General features: G+C 46.4%; 3 protein-coding genes across 6 annotated transcripts in view; 1 reads left to right on the top strand and 2 right to left on the bottom strand.

Moving 5' to 3' along the window:
• Positions 1-14944, top strand: part of NF1 (neurofibromin 1) — a 72500-nt gene that overhangs the window by 45818 nt on the left and 11738 nt on the right. For both annotated transcript variants that reach the window (XM_064394785.1, XM_064394786.1), the window contains 10 exons: positions 8488-8920; positions 9158-9498; positions 10207-10409; positions 10688-10881; positions 11233-11373; positions 11599-11878; positions 12971-13185; positions 13585-13646; positions 13776-13890; positions 14719-14820. In XM_064394785.1, the coding sequence (XP_064250855.1) occupies positions 8488-8920; positions 9158-9498; positions 10207-10409; positions 10688-10881; positions 11233-11373; positions 11599-11878; positions 12971-13185; positions 13585-13646; positions 13776-13890; positions 14719-14820 (2086 nt within the window). The remainder of the gene's footprint in view (positions 1-8487; positions 8921-9157; positions 9499-10206; positions 10410-10687; positions 10882-11232; positions 11374-11598; positions 11879-12970; positions 13186-13584; positions 13647-13775; positions 13891-14718; positions 14821-14944) is intronic.
• EVI2B (ecotropic viral integration site 2B) lies at positions 574-2549 on the bottom strand. Of its 2 annotated transcripts, none has more exons than XM_064394792.1 (2): positions 2425-2549; positions 574-1432 (listed from the first exon to the last, which is right to left on the bottom strand). In XM_064394792.1, exon 2 carries the CDS (start codon positions 1399-1401, stop codon positions 574-576), a length of 828 nt encoding a protein of 275 aa, XP_064250862.1. In that variant the 5' UTR covers positions 1402-1432; positions 2425-2549. The 2 variants fall into 2 exon arrangements, with proteins under 2 accessions (XP_064250862.1, XP_064250863.1); XM_064394793.1 differs by having other exon boundaries at positions 574-1429; positions 2425-2531.
• On the bottom strand, positions 4064-8475 carry EVI2A (ecotropic viral integration site 2A). 2 transcript variants are annotated; one of them, XM_064394791.1, is made up of 3 exons: positions 7336-8475; positions 4624-5448; positions 4064-4538 (listed from the first exon to the last, which is right to left on the bottom strand). In XM_064394791.1, exons 1-2 carry the CDS (start codon positions 7437-7439, stop codon positions 4635-4637), a joined length of 918 nt encoding a protein of 305 aa, XP_064250861.1. In that variant the 5' UTR covers positions 7440-8475; the 3' UTR covers positions 4064-4538; positions 4624-4634. The 2 variants fall into 2 exon arrangements, with proteins under 2 accessions (XP_064250861.1, XP_064250860.1); XM_064394790.1 differs by having other exon boundaries at positions 4064-5448.

Below are 14944 nucleotides of genomic sequence, written 5' to 3' on the forward strand. Positions count from 1 at the left end.
GGTACTCAGGACCAGAGAGGAGCATGCAAAGCACTGGGACACCAGGAGCTCCAAGGAATGAATCTAGCATCCATGAACCATTACATGAGTCTGTATTAGTAACTGAGTGCATGCTGTATTGAAGCAAATATTCAGGTGGGCTTTAAGTGACCAAAACGTCTTTGACTGAGCAAGCTTTATTAAAATGTCCTGGCAGTGGGTGCATCCACTTGCACAGCCCAGTGGAGCAAGCCCAGTGTGAATCCCAGTCCCTCGCGCTGGGCTGTCTGGGACATCTCCACGTGTGTGTTACCTGTGTCTGGCCCTGCTGGCTCACACAGCTGTGTACTCTGCCTTCTGGAATCTCTGGTTACAGGTGGTGACTGGCACAATTTGTTTTGTAGTCAGAAATTTGCTTCAGGCAGAAGCAGGTTGTTCTCTCTTGTGAAAGCCGAAGTTGGGAAACAGCCGGGAAATGTCAAGGAAATGCTGGGGCCTCACCGTTCCTGCCTGTGTCAACTTCTCCTTTTTTACATCTTGAAAATTACTTGATTTAAGACAGATGTAGAGTATTCTGGAAATCAACTTGGCAGTCTACAAAGGGTGTTGTGGCTGGGGCAGTGTTTCATGGGTCTCCTGGATCAGTAGCTCAGGTGGGGAGGGCTGTGCTTCCTCTGCTCCCAAGGGAAGTGCCGAGTGCCTGCTGGGGTCTGAGCTGGGCTCCTCAGCGGGTTCCCGGAGCCAGTCGGGGGGTGGTGGCAGGTCGGAGCACTCGGGAGGAGTGTCTGGGGGAGGACAGGAGCCAGCTGCAGTGTTGGCTGGCTCCTGCTCTGGGGCAGGGGCTGAGCCAGCCCCGCAGCAGCCCGTGGCCGGCGGAGGCGGCTGCCCGTTCCCAGCAGTGCTGGTGTGGTGGGGTGGGTTCTCTGAGACACTCGGGTCCTCCTGCACCTTTGTGCCTTGTTTCAGTCTCCACGGCAGCATAAATAAGACTGAAGAACGCTTGGTGCCGGGGTCAGAGTCCATGAAGAGATCTGACGTGTCCCCATCCACGAAGGGGGACCGGCCTGCCCAGTGGGACTGGGCCGGAGGGGGCCTGCTGCAGCACTTCCACAGGAGAATGACAATAATTGCCAGGGTCATGCCAATCAAAATGCTGCCAAGGAGCAGCGCTGCCACCCAGCTGCCATCCCCAGCTTCCTCCTGCCCTGGGAAGGCCTGGGGCTCTGTGGCAGCCAGGGCTCTGTCAGACTGGCTGGGCACAGTTGCTTGCAGTTGGTAGAGAGGATGGTGGTCTGCTCTGGGGCTCGTGGCAGTGCTGCACGTGTGCCTTTCAGTCCTGGCAGCGTGCTGGGGTGCTGCTGCACAAAGGGAGCTCCAGATTTCCCCACAGAAGAGGACCAGCATGACCTGGCTGCTGGCCATTTCCCTCCGGCCTCTTTACAAGGGTCCTCTGCTGTTGCAGGGAAGAAATAGAACATGGTAACTTGTAAACTGTATTTCTGCACTTTACTGCCACCAGGCAGTTCTGTGTTAATAACATCAGGCTGAAATAACGGTCTCCCCAACATTTCACATTTCAAGCCTGTTCCCATCTGCACAATCAGCAGGTTTGGCACTGACTTTACAAATAACAGCAGATTTTCAGCATTATGGATCATATTAATAAAGTGGCTTGTTTGAAGGTAATGGCTTATTATCATCTTTTTTCACCTTATCAGAACAAGCAGATTGGCAGAGCAGTCCTCACAAGGTTTCAAAATAACATTTATCTATCATGTAACTGGGTATGGACTTGGGACAAACTCTGCAGCATTGACAGACAGGGTTGTCAGGAGTGAAGAAGTGGCTTGTTGTGATATAAGCTGAGACAGAAGTAAAAGGATCTTTACAATTTTCTTAAACTTTTATTTCCTGTTCCCATAGTTGTTCAGCATAGCAAAATATTTAAAAGTTTTCCAAGTACTTATGCTATAATGACACAGCATTCTAATGGTAAAGTGTTTTATAAATAAATTCCTGCATGCAGATTGTGCAAATGTTGAGTTGTTGGCATGAAACAGACTTTTTTTTCCCCTGTACTGATTAGAGTTCAGCTCTCTAAATGTCTCCATATGAAATAAATTATATAAAATTCATCCCCTACACAGCTCTTTTCCTTCTGAAGTCACTTTCATGCAATTTGAGCTAATTCATTAGTTACTATAGTGCTAGTCCTGTGAAGCTATTTCTGGAAAATTAATATGCATGAGTCTTTATGGGTTTACAAATACAGAAAATTAAATTTTAAATGCAGCAGTGTAAACACACATGAGGAGTAAGTTAATGACTAGAGAACATCGTGGTCTAAACTCTGTCAGGTTTGTAGTGGGTTAAAATGATTCTATTCAGTTTTTATCCTGCTCCCCTCCTCTCAAAATAGGCTCAGTACTTGAATGTGATCCTTACCTGCACATTTATCTTCCCTGAAGCAGGCAGCGTCTGCCTTTGTTGTTTGAAGGCTCGGGAGGGCTGCGTGTGCTCGGATCAGGCAGGGTAAAATGGCTCTTTTCAGGCAGAAGTTTGTACAGAGAGGGAGGAAGTTGCCAACGCCGGCAGGAAGCGTCCGCGCCGAGCAGCTCGGGGCTCTTATCTGGGGCTGAGTGTCCCAGGGCAGACTGCTGGGCCCCTGCCACATCAGGCACATGTGTGTTCACGTGGAGAGTCTCACATACCTGTTTGCCTGTCTTTGTAGAACATTGTTACGGTTTCTTCCGTGCGAATCAAAAACTCGCCGAGTTTGGGCTGGGTTGGAGTTGCTGATGCAATTCCATGGTGGGTTTGCTGTGCTCTCAGGGGTATTGGTGGGAAACCACCCCTGGGTTCCTCGGTGAGTCATGGAAAGCTGTGTGGTCATGGGATGCTGGCTGCTTGCACATCCTGTCTTGTGTGGCTGCATCGAGAGGCAGAGGGCAAAATCTGATTTCACCCTCAGCCTGTCCCAACTTGCTGGGTTGTTTTTGTGTGTGGACAGCGTTGTGACCTGCTGCCATCACTGAGCAGCTGCTTCCCCAGTCTGCCCCTGTCCATACCCTGCAGTGTAACCCAAGCTGCTCTCTTTGGTCCTTGGGAGCATTTTTGCCTGGAAAGGCTGCGTGGTGGAAAGAAACCCACACCACATGTGTCCTCATGGCACTTTGCAATTGTGTTCTGAGTAGCTACTGACAGATTCCTCTGCAGCCCTTCCTGTTGTGCCTCTCTGACTGCACTGCTTTTCTCTGACACTGCCTGCTCCTGCAGCACACACATCCTGATCCCCTGCTCACACTAGCTCGGTGTTTCTCATCTCATTTCTTTGTCTCCTCCCCATTCTCTTCAACCCCCACAGCTGATTCCCAGTTCTAGGCAAAGCATCTAAACTCCTTCCAGCTTTATTTTCCTCACTGCACAGCCCACCTTTGAGCCTGGCAGTTGAATTTTTTGAGGTCTGTCCTGGCTGCCACGGTGCTGTTGTCCTGCCTCTGCTGCTGCTGTGTCTGCCCTGCCAGCCAAGCTGATGGGTGGAATTGGGGTGGGGGATTCAGTCATCCTGATCCTCTCAAACTCCTACAACCATCTTAAGTGTCCCAGCTGTTGGTTGCAGCTGCACAGGATGTTTGGAGCTCTGGCACTGTGCAGTCTCAGCACTTGTAACCACAGAGCTTCTTCAGCCCGAGGGGCAGCCTGGGGAAAGCTGCTCAGGTTTCCTTCAAAGAGCAAAGCTCTGCTGCAGGGAGAGCAGCCACAGGCACCTCCCTGCCATTATGGGAACGTCAGGTCTCTGAGAATAAAGAAACTAAAAGTTGTTGTGGTTGAGAGGAATTCCTGGCATGTTCTGGTTGGTGTCAGGAGAAAGTGGAGTGTTTCCATGATGCAGGAAATCACAGCCAGTCATCAGAGACCTTTAGTGAGCTCAGCCATGTTACAGGAATAAAGCATTCCAAAATGCCTGGTCATATTTTTTTCTAACATTTTGACAGAGAAATAGTACCACGTAATTCATTTAAAAACTGATATTACAAGTTTATTGAAGGTAACAAATTGAGCAAGTTCTCATATTCTAGCAAATACTACAGACTTCATCTATTCATAGCCAACATCGAAACACAATAAATATGGTTCCAGTCTGCTTCAAAAGTAATTCAGCTGGTTTAAGAAGTTCTTGATGGAAAATCCAAAAGGGCATTTTGAGAAGGACTAGATTCTGCATTAGTGGTTGAATCAGAGTTGTGACTAATGTATGGTTTCCTTTGAAAAGCAATTTGGTTATGCCTGTGCAGCATCTTAGTGTTCAGAGTGTTGAGCAGACTGACAGTCTGTTCCTTGTTCCCCTCTGTGGTCTTTGAGCTTGGGCAGATTCTGTCCTTTTGGTTTATCCTGTTCAGCTCCTGTCACCCTGATTTCTGGTCAAAGGAGTAAAACCAGTCTTGACACTACTTACAGAAAGCTGTTTAACACAGTTTTACTGTCCTCTGGATCCACACATGGCTGCAGCATTCCCACTGGCATAATTGGATAAGCTCTAAAATCTGGATTTTGCTTTCCTGGGGAGAAATTCTTGCTGTTACTTGAAATACAAGTTTTTGCCCTATGTTAATGGTGTAACAAAGGCAAAAGATGAATTTTTACCTGAGTGTGAATTAAATCTCAACTACAAAATTGGTTAAAATGGGTTTGTGTGACTGGGATGGTTCTTTGCTTTCTTGTCCATTATCTGCTGCTTTGGTGAGTTTCTCAGTACTTTCATCTTCAGTTTTCCTTTGGTTCACAGCATCCCTCCCTGACACCAGCTCCTGCATTATCAGCTCGGTTCCACTTGTCTCCTGGGGCATCCTCTGCCACGTTCCTGCTGCTGTGGGCCATAAGCTGTTGGTGGCCAGGAGGTCTCCATTGCTCCTGGGCCTGCGTTTGCCCTGCTGGGCTCTTTTGAGATAAGAGATTTTGTTGGCTGCTACGACTGTGGACAGAAACAGGGAGATGCAGATGAGCACAAGAACTGCAATGATAATGAAGCAAATCAGTATGAGAGACTTATTGTCTTCACACATTTCTTTGGTCGTTGGGCTCTTGGGTTTGCTGCTTTTCTCTAATCCTCCCGTGGTGGAAACTGCACTTGGGGTAGGGGAAATCAAATTTTGAGTCGTTGTGGAGGAGAAGGATGGCAGGGTACTTCGTATTTTGGCACGGGAAGATGTTGAATTTTGGGCCAGTGTGGAGGAGGAGGATGGCAGGGTACTTTGCATTTCAGAAATAGTTGTTTGGCTGCTGAAATTGAGGCTCAGAGGAGACTTTGTGCTTGCTTCTGTCCTGTTCTGACTCCAGGTCTCTTCTCTGAGATGAGGGTAGCCTGTGTGGTTTGCACTCGTTTGCAGCCACAGGGAGAAGATGATCATGACTGGGAAGGCCAGGTGTGGGGTACTGCATCTCTTTGTCTGCATCTTCCTGTTGAGTCCCCTGCAAAAATACAAATTGTGGTGCTAGTTTAGCAGAGGCTGGCTCTTGGAGGTTTGGGTTGGACTTCTCAGGGAATAGCAAGGTTCTTGATGAAAAATACATGGCCTCATTTTGGGGGGATGTAGGAGGACGAGTTCAAGTGCCCAGATTGTGAAAGAATAGATTGTCTCAAACTTCTGACAGTTTGAGGTTACAGAAACCATACAAAGCTCAAGAAAGAACATGGAGCAAAGAGAAAAAGAGAAGTGTTTCCTGCTGGGGGCTCCATGATGTCAGGGCAGACTTGGGGAGTTCCTTCTCTCCCAAGCTGCCCACATCACACCCAGTCATCACTTCTGCTTTGCACAAAGGCCCTGTGGAGGTTACACACCACTGCCTGCTTCTCACCTCCCTGAATTCCCCTGGGGCAGGGAACAGATGGGCAAGGGAAGAAGTGGAACCCAGAATGTTCCTGTAAGTGACAGCAGTAACTCCATGTGAATTGTGTGTAGTTCCTAGCACAACTGTCTGGGGTACTTTAAAATGCCCAAGAAAATCTTTGTTCTCTTGTTTTTCTGCTTTTTTGTACTAAAAGCTCTTTATCACAAATGTACTTCTTGTCTTTTTCTCCCAAACATTCTGCAGATTGTGACATTTTCTTTAAAACACCACTGATAATTATGCAAGTGACAGTAACCATTCATATGTTCTCTTTCACATTTGTGTGGTATTCAAATCTGTACCTGTTGAATTTTTCTGGAGGGTAGGAATGTGAGAGTGGGGTTGGTCTGATATGAAGATCCTATTAATTATCTCAAATCAGCAGTGACAAATCAGCCAAGCAGTGATCCAGGCCGTGCTGCTCCTGACCTTCCCAGGGCAAGGCTGTGTCTTGTTCTGTCTTTCTTCTGTCTCTGGTAGCAGATCAAAGTGTTTCCTTTGAGTGTTACACACTCTGCCTGGTGCAAATTGAAATGCTACAGGGAGTGGCCAAAAGTCACAGTTCATTTTGTGGTTGTTCTTGAAAAAATGTGTTTGTTGCCTATAAAGGTAACAAAGTGTATTATTGTGTGTGTAAATATGAAATCAGAGAAGTGATGTTCTGGTGTGTGACCAGGTGAAGGGAAGGCAGGGATATACCTGGTGTGTAAGGGGATCTCTCCTTACCTAACAAGGAAGCAACAAAAGATCTGTCTGTAACTTTGCAGCTCACCCATAAAATTGTTCTCCATCCTGAGCTTCATCCTGTTTATTCAGTTTGAACTAGAAACCATCTTAGTCATAAAGTACAGCTCAGGTAGGATTTTGTTTGAGTATGGTGGAAGTCACCTGGATGATTCCTTGTAGCATACTTGGAAAAGGAAAGCAAACCCAGCAAAGCTAGGGGTTTTTTACCATTTCAGCTGTTTTGAGCAGGGCAGGCAGAGCCAGCCCAGCTGCCCTGCAGCGTTCCTGTCCCTGCCCAGGGTGCAGCTCCCAGCCCTGCCTGGCACACTGAGCCCAGTGTTCCTTGTGGCCTTCCAGACCAGATGTGCTGTTCTTAAATCAGTGGGCTCGTCGTGTGAAGGGCTGCTCTTGAAACCTCGAGAAAAAAGGAGCTGATCTTTAAAGAGCTGGCTTTCTTTTTAGTTCAGCCCTTTGTGTCTGGGTGTTGACAGGGTCTCAGTACCCAGCGAGATCTGCACTGCAAGGACAACAGAGCCAAGAAGTGACTGTCACTGTTAATTCCTCAGTCTGACTGTGAATAACCTTTAACATGATGAAAAGTACAGTAGATCAGCTTCCCTGATTCAGCTGGAGATACTATTTCTACAGTTTGTTACTGGTTTTTAATTACTCAAACTTCTGTAAAAATACTTGTAATGTGAAAGTACAGCTTAAAATAGGAGAAGGAAAATGTGTACTTACCTTGCCAAGATGCAGTCAACAGAACATGGATGTTTCAGATATTCAGTCCTTTGACAATAAGATTTCCTTGTGCATATATTTGCTCCTAAGATGCAGACAACCATCAGTTACAGCAGGCAGATTTGGGCAGTGCTGGTGTTTTAGGCAAACCTGTAACTGCAGTGACATGTGGCTCGAAGTGGGGAACTAAAACCACAAAAGCTGTGACACACTTCCTTTGGTGACAGCTATACCCTGACATGTTGGGGGAAAAACACCAGCTTGCCCAAGTTAGCTCTCAGAACCACAGGAGGTAACAGGGAGGGGGCGGAATCTCTTGTGCAGATGAAAGTTCTGTGTGCTGTCTCCTGAGCTGTCCTGCGCTCAGGTGCTGCCAAGAGAAGTGTCCCAAAACCTTAAAGCTACACCTGTGCTTGGAGCATTTATCAGCTCTTTGTAGCCTGTTGTTTGCCTTGGAAGAGTTGAGTTAATGACAGCTCAGAACAGTGACAGGTATTTAAAAATAACAAAATTTCACAAGCTGCTGATGAATTTATTTTTAATGAATTCTTCCTACTAGAATTCAGTCTGCTTTGTGAATCCTGGAGATGTGGTTTAGGCAAACGCATTGCCCAGTCTCAAAATTCAGAGAACCTTTAAATGAGAAAAAACATTCTCAATTATATGAATGTTTTTGAAAAGAGGTATTTTTGTAGGCAAGTCCTCTGTACTCCTCAGAGGCCTGACCATTCTTAGAAACACCCCCAAGCACTGGAGTGCTGCAGGACAGAGTAACTGGAGTGGCTCTGGACCCTCTGAAAAAGTTGGGTTGTGGATGGTTTATTATGAAGACTCCTGAGATAAATATATTTTTCCACATACAAATCTAGATATAATTTGAATCTCTAAGGCTGTTACAAAGGGGTTGTGAGGCACTCCAGGATGAAGCTAAGTCCAAGCCCCCTCATCGTGGGCACTAAACGTGGCTGGAGTGTGAGGCAGTGCCCGAGGCAGTGGGGTGTCCCTGCTGTGGCCCGAGGCTGTTTGCAGGACTGTCCCAAGGGTCACTCTGGCTCAAGGGCAGGACTGGGGGTGCTCTTGGTGTGCCTGGGCACGCTGGGGTTTGTGCTGTGGGCTCAAGCATGACCCAGCCATGTCTGTCCTGTCTTACAGGTTCAAGACTGGTCAGATCAACGGGGATTTGCTGATCTACCACGTGCTGCTGACCCTGAAGCCATACTATGCAAAGCCATATGAAATTGTGGTGGACCTCACACACGCTGGCCCCAGTAATCGCTTTAAAACAGACTTTCTTTCTAAATGGTTTGTAGTTTTTCCAGGCTTTGCTTATGAAAATGTCGCAGCAGTTTTTATTTATAACTGTAACTCTTGGGTCAGAGAATACACCAAATACCATGAAAGGCTCTTGACAGGTTTGAAAGGGAGCAAAAGGCTTGTTTTCATAGACTCTCCAGGGAAGCTGGCAGAGCACATCGAACACGACCAGCAGAAACTCCCAGCAGCTACCTTGGCTTTGGAGGAGGACTTGAAAGTGTTTCACAATGCTCTCAAACTGGCTCATAAAGACACCAAAGTTTCTATTAAAGTAAGTGCTTTTAATGCTGTTCCTAGTGATCTGTTGTATTTGTTTAAGGATTGGAATACGATTTTACTGTCTCTTAATTCTCCTTCCTTGTCTTGAGGAGAAATCGCAGCTCTCTAGTAGGCCCCATTAGGAAGTAGAAAATTTCATACATTTATCTTCCCTAAAAGTAGGAGTGTGAGGGTTTTCTCTGTGTCATTACCAAGAGGTGCTGCAGCAGTGTTCTCCCCTGTCCCCAAGGTTGGCTCGACGGCGGTGCAGGTGACGTCGGCAGAGCGCACGCGCGTGCTGGGCCAGACCGTGTTCCTCAATGACATCTACTACGCCTCTGAGATCGAGGAGATCTGCCTGGTGGATGAGAACCAGTTCACCCTGACCATTGCCAACCAGGGCACCCCGCTCACCTTCATGCACCAGGAGTGTGAAGCCATCGTCAGGTCCATCATCCACATCCGCACGCGCTGGGAGCTGTCGCAGCCCGACTCCATCCCCCAGCACACCAAGATCCGCCCCAAGGACGTGCCCGGCACGCTGCTCAACATCGCCCTGCTCAACCTGGGCAGCTCCGACCCCAGCCTGCGGTACTCAGCTCTCCCTGCTCCTCTGCTCGCCCGGGGCTCCCCAGGCTGCTTCACTGTTAGCAAGCCTCTCCTGAGCAAAGCCGTTTTTCTTTCACCACAGCTCCATAAAATGCAATTCTGAATAAATAAAGATTGAGTTCCTGTGGGTGAAGAAGGGCACACACTGTCAGAGGAAGTGAAGGCATGAAGGAAACCTCCTTTCTCTTTATGAGGAGCAGCAGTTCTGCTTTGCACTCTGTGTTTATGATTTCCATAGTGTTGAGCTTCTTGTTTAAGAACATGGGAACTGTACCCCTTAGAGCAGCTTCTGGTTTGTGTCAGAACAGGCTCCCCCAGGCTCAGGGGCACCCCTGAGCTTTGGGCAGACTCTCTCCCAGCAGCTCAGGTATACCTGGAGGGATTTAGAATTTCCTGGAACTCCAGGCTGTTCTGAAAAGCCCAATACCAAGCCCTTCAAACATACTCTGTAATCTTATCAGAAATTGTTCAGAGTAAGTGGAGGAATAATTTCTTTTAATTCTCCAAGGAAATTCGCTTTTTTTTTCCGAATTATAACCAGTTCGGGGAAAAATGTTTGGGATTTAGGTGTAATTTCTGCTACAGCATCATTGAATTGATTTTTGAAATGTCAGTACTGTGGTGTATAACATGTATATATTCAAAGTACAAGAAAGCTCTTACAAATCACATTGTTGTGCTTTGTTACAGGTCTGCTGCCTATAATCTTCTATGTGCCTTAACCTGTACCTTTAATTTAAAGATTGAGGGCCAGTTACTGGAAACTTCAGGTCTGTGTATTCCTGCCAACAACACACTATTTATTGTATCTATCAGTAAGACTCTTGCAGCAAACGAGCCACACCTCACCTTGGAGTTCTTGGAGGAGTGTATTTCAGGATTTAGCAAATCCAGTAAGTAACTGCACTGCTGGTTAGTGCCAGCCATGAATTTGAAAAGATTCTAATCTCTAAAAAGATTCTAGATCTAGCTTAGTCAGCTGAGCTTCCTCACTGGCTCTGTTGCTCTCTCCTTTTGCCATGCCTCTTTGAAGCTTCTCTGTTGGCCCAGTGTTCTCTGCTCAGCTGGGACAGTAATTATTTTAGGCACTAGAACTGAAAGGCAAGGTGCTGAGGAAGTTGTTGATGAAGGGAGGCCGGTGCTGGCCGTGAGTGACGAGTGGTTGTTGCAGGCATTGAGCTGAAGCACCTGTGCCTGGAGTACATGACGCCCTGGCTGTCCAACCTGGTGCGCTTCTGCAAGCACAACGACGACGCCAAGCGCCAGCGCGTCACCGCCATCCTGGACAAGCTCATCACCATGACCATCAACGAGAAGCAGATGTACCCTTCCATCCAGGCCAAGATATGGGGCAGCCTGGGACAGGTACCACCGCTGCATCCTTTCTGAACAAACACGTGCTTTCTTGCACTTCAAATCGGGTTTTCTTCTTACTGGGGTCAGCATTTTATAAACTTTTTAAAGTGGAAAATGAAATAAAAATAGTGCTAAATTATAGTTTCTAGTTCTGAATCACTAGTAGTAAAACCTAATGGAATTCAGCTTTATGTTCTAAAATTTACATGGGGTTTTTTGCCAAAAGGGTAACAAGTCACTAAAATGGATGGCTCAGTTTGTGATAGTTGTGCATCTTCAGCTAAAGAAATGAATGACTGCTGCTTAAAGGGTGGTTCACAGTGGAAAAGTAAAGTTAATCTGACTCTTTTTCTCTGTCAGATAACGGATCTCCTGGATGTAGTGCTGGACAGTTTCATCAAAACCAGTGCCACGGGGGGCTTGGGCTCCATCAAGGCTGAGGTGATGGCAGACACAGCTGTAGCACTGGCTTCTGGCAATGTCAAACTGGTGTCAAGCAAAGTGAGTTCCATCTTTGCTTTCTTTTCCTTTTAGAGAATAATTTCAACTTACTAATGTGACACTGAGATGCTTTCTGGTAACTCAGGACAGGCAACAATGCAAAACCTGTGATAAAATAGGTTCTAAGCAGTAGAGTAATTTCAGTGTTAAGTGGTGATGGTTTTTACTGGAACTCTGAGCTGTGCTCCCTGTTTGAGTAGAACAAAATGGTTGCTCTCTTTTCAGGTGATTGGGAGGATGTGTAAAATCATTGACAAGACCTGTCTGTCCCCCACGCCCACGCTGGAGCAGCACCTGATGTGGGATGACATTGCCATTCTGGCTCGGTACATGCTCATGCTCTCCTTCAACAACTCCCTGGACGTGGCTGCACATCTCCCCTACCTCTTCCACGTGGTGACTCTGCTGGTGGCCACGGGGCCCCTTTCCCTCAGAGCTTCCACTCATGGGCTCGTCATCAACATCATTCACTCTCTTTGCACTTGTTCACAGCTTCACTTCAGTGGTGAGCTTTTTTGGATTTTCAATGAAGCTGATTGCTCCTTAATTTGTTTAGCAAATATTTGAGTTGTCTTTCTCTGCAAACTGTTCTGAGAGTTTGAAAATAGTGGGTTGTAGTTCAGCATGAATACAAATCAGAATGAGGATATGATCAACAAGAAATGAGTATGGAATTAAAAAATATCTTACTTAGAGCAGGTCAGCGCACAGGTGCATACTGTAAATCGTTTGTATAATGGGTTTTAGAAAAAGAGAAGAAAGTAGCAGTGATTTTCTGGTAAGGGAAAGGAGAAAATACATCTGTGCTAAAACTGGCTCATGTACATCTTGTGAATGGTTGCATAACATGGTAACAAAAATACCTATTACATAAGGGAATTGTGAACTTACAGTATTAAAACAGGTGTTTTATCTACTGCTGTATTTTAGCAGTCCTAAAATAATTGATATTAGCAATTTGGCACTTCTTAGCCCAGAAGCACAATGTAAAACCAGGCTGAATTTTGTGCAGAAGAAAAATTCAAAATTTAAGTGATCTTGTCTTTTTTTTTAAGTGTCTGAAATCTCATTTTATGTCTGTACATATCAGCAGGGAGAGTGGGTGTGCACACACACAGAGGTGTCTGTGCTGTGATGCACAGGGGTGCTGGGCCTCCTGCTCACACAGTGGGTTTGAAGTGCACTGAAACCAGCTGAAAGTCAGAACTGTAAAGATAGTGCCAGAGCAGGGCCATCATTTTCTTCTGCTTAAGTGTCTTTCTTCATGTGAGTGCCAGAGCCAAAAGCAGAGTCTGCTGCAGTTTAACTTCCAGTTCTGTCGGTATTTCAGAGCAGGAACACTCTGGATTTCCATTTTCTGAATCACTGTGAGGAGAGCACACAGAGCCACATCTTTAGACAAGTTCCTCTGCAGAGTCTCTGGAATCCGCTGCTCGTGCTGGTTCCAGCAGTCAGGGCAGGAGAGCAGAGCTGCTGTGCCTGCCTCGGGGCAGGGGCAAAGGAATGGGCACAGGGACCTGGGCGCTTGTGTCCCGGGGGGAAATGTGCATTTGAATGTCCCTGCTGTGAACCTAATACATGCAACTTCATTCAACAGAGGAGACCAAGCAAGTTTTAAGGCTGAGCTTGACTGAGTTCTCTCTGCCCAAGTTTTATTTGCTGTTTGGGATCAGCAAAGTGAAGTCGGCGGCGGTGATCGCGTTCCGCTCCAGCTACCGCGACAGGTCCTTCTCGCCCGGCTCCTACGAGCGCGAGACCTTCGCCCTCACCTCGCTGGAGACGGTCACCGAGGCCCTGCTGGAGATCATGGAGGTGTGTGGGGACGGGGGGAGCCCTGGGGGACAGGGCCCTGCTGGAGATCATGGAGGTGTGTGGGGATGGGGGGAGCCCCGAGGGACAGGGCCCTGTGAGGGGACAGGGGGGATCCCTGAGGGACAGGGCCCTGTGAGGGGACAGGGGGGGACTCCTGAGGGACAGGGCCCTGCTGGAGATCATGGAGGTGTGAGGGGATAGGGGGTGACCCCTGGGGGACAGGGCCCTGTGAGGGGACAGGGGTGACCCCTGAGGGACAGGCAGCAAGGGCAGGGGATGTGCCTCCTCCCTGCTGACACTTAACAGCTCATTTCTGAGAGCCAAACTTCTGCTCATTCCCAGTTGTGCAAATACATTTTCTCCATGTTGCATCTATTCAAATAATCTCATTCTCTTCAGGCTTGCATGAGGGATATTCCAACGTGCAAGTGGCTGGACCAGTGGACTGAACTAGCTCAAAAGTAAGTCATAGACTTCAGCCCCTGAGCCCTCCCTGCCTGTGCAGTACACCCAGAGTTCTCATCTTTCTCTTGTACATATATTTTGTTGTATATATGTTGTTTAATGCAGTGTGTTCTGTCTCTTCACAGGTTTGCATTCCAGTACAACCCCTCCCTGCAGCCAAGAGCACTGGTTGTCTTTGGCTGTATAAGTAAACGAGTGTCTCATGGACAAATAAAACAAATCATCCGAATTCTCAGCAAGGTATATGGGTCTGTCTCTTTTCCTTTGTGACTCATAAAGTAGCTATTTTTAGCTTGATTTTCCCATCAAATATAGAACTTGGCATAACTTTAGGATAAATGTTTTTCTAGCATATTCTTGTATAGAACTGATTGGAAATACACTTTCTGTAGGCCAGGTTTCTGAATTTAAATGGATTTGGTGGCTTCTGAATTTAAATTGAATGAGTTCCATCACTGCTGTGACTTCTGGAGTATCAACATGTCTCAGTATTGAGTTTAAAACTCCTGACACAGGTGGATCCAGCAGTCAGTATTTGAATAAATGAGACATTTTCTGTTAAGGCATTTACCAGCATGCAGATGATGCATAGCTTCCTTTTTCTTAAAGGAAGTGAATGACCTCATGTGTTGTAGGTAAATATAGTAAAGAGCTGATTTTTATCAGAAAACTTTGAAGCAGATGCCTGGCCTGACAGTGATGTTCCATCATTCTAAAACAGGTTGTGTTCCACAGCAGGTGAACAATGTACTAAATATGTGTCCTTTAAGATTTCATTAGAGTTTTATAGACACAAACTTTAATTGAATCGTGTCTAAATGATAAAAGAGCTTTTCTACAGCTCTTACAACCCCCTATAGCCTGACTGTTAGGGTACACATTGCAGTCAAACATTTATTTCTGCTGTCTAAATCTCCATTTGGAAAAGTTCTTGAGAGTAGGTTTAAAATGAGCTCAGGCTTTGTAAATAATTGAGAAAAACAGTTATTGTGCAGAGCTTTGATCTTCTTTTTACAAAGCAAAATGTAATTATGGTTGTATTTTTAATTACTCTCTTTTTTCAAAAAGGGACTTGAGAGCTGTTTAAAAGGCCCTGATAATTATAATAGCCAAGTTCTAATAGAAGCCACAGTTATAGCCCTCACCAAACTGCAGCCTCTTCTTAACAAGGTAAATCCCTGGCTTTTGAATAAACAGAGAATGGATTTTGTAAATTACAGTTATGGGTATGATCTCAGAAATACAGTTAAATGTTGGGGTTTCTGAAGTTCACACTTCATGTGATTCATGCATG

This window comes from Passer domesticus, chromosome 19 (assembly GCF_036417665.1).
Source record: "Passer domesticus isolate bPasDom1 chromosome 19, bPasDom1.hap1, whole genome shotgun sequence".
Lineage (NCBI taxonomy): Eukaryota > Metazoa > Chordata > Aves > Passeriformes > Passeridae > Passer > Passer domesticus.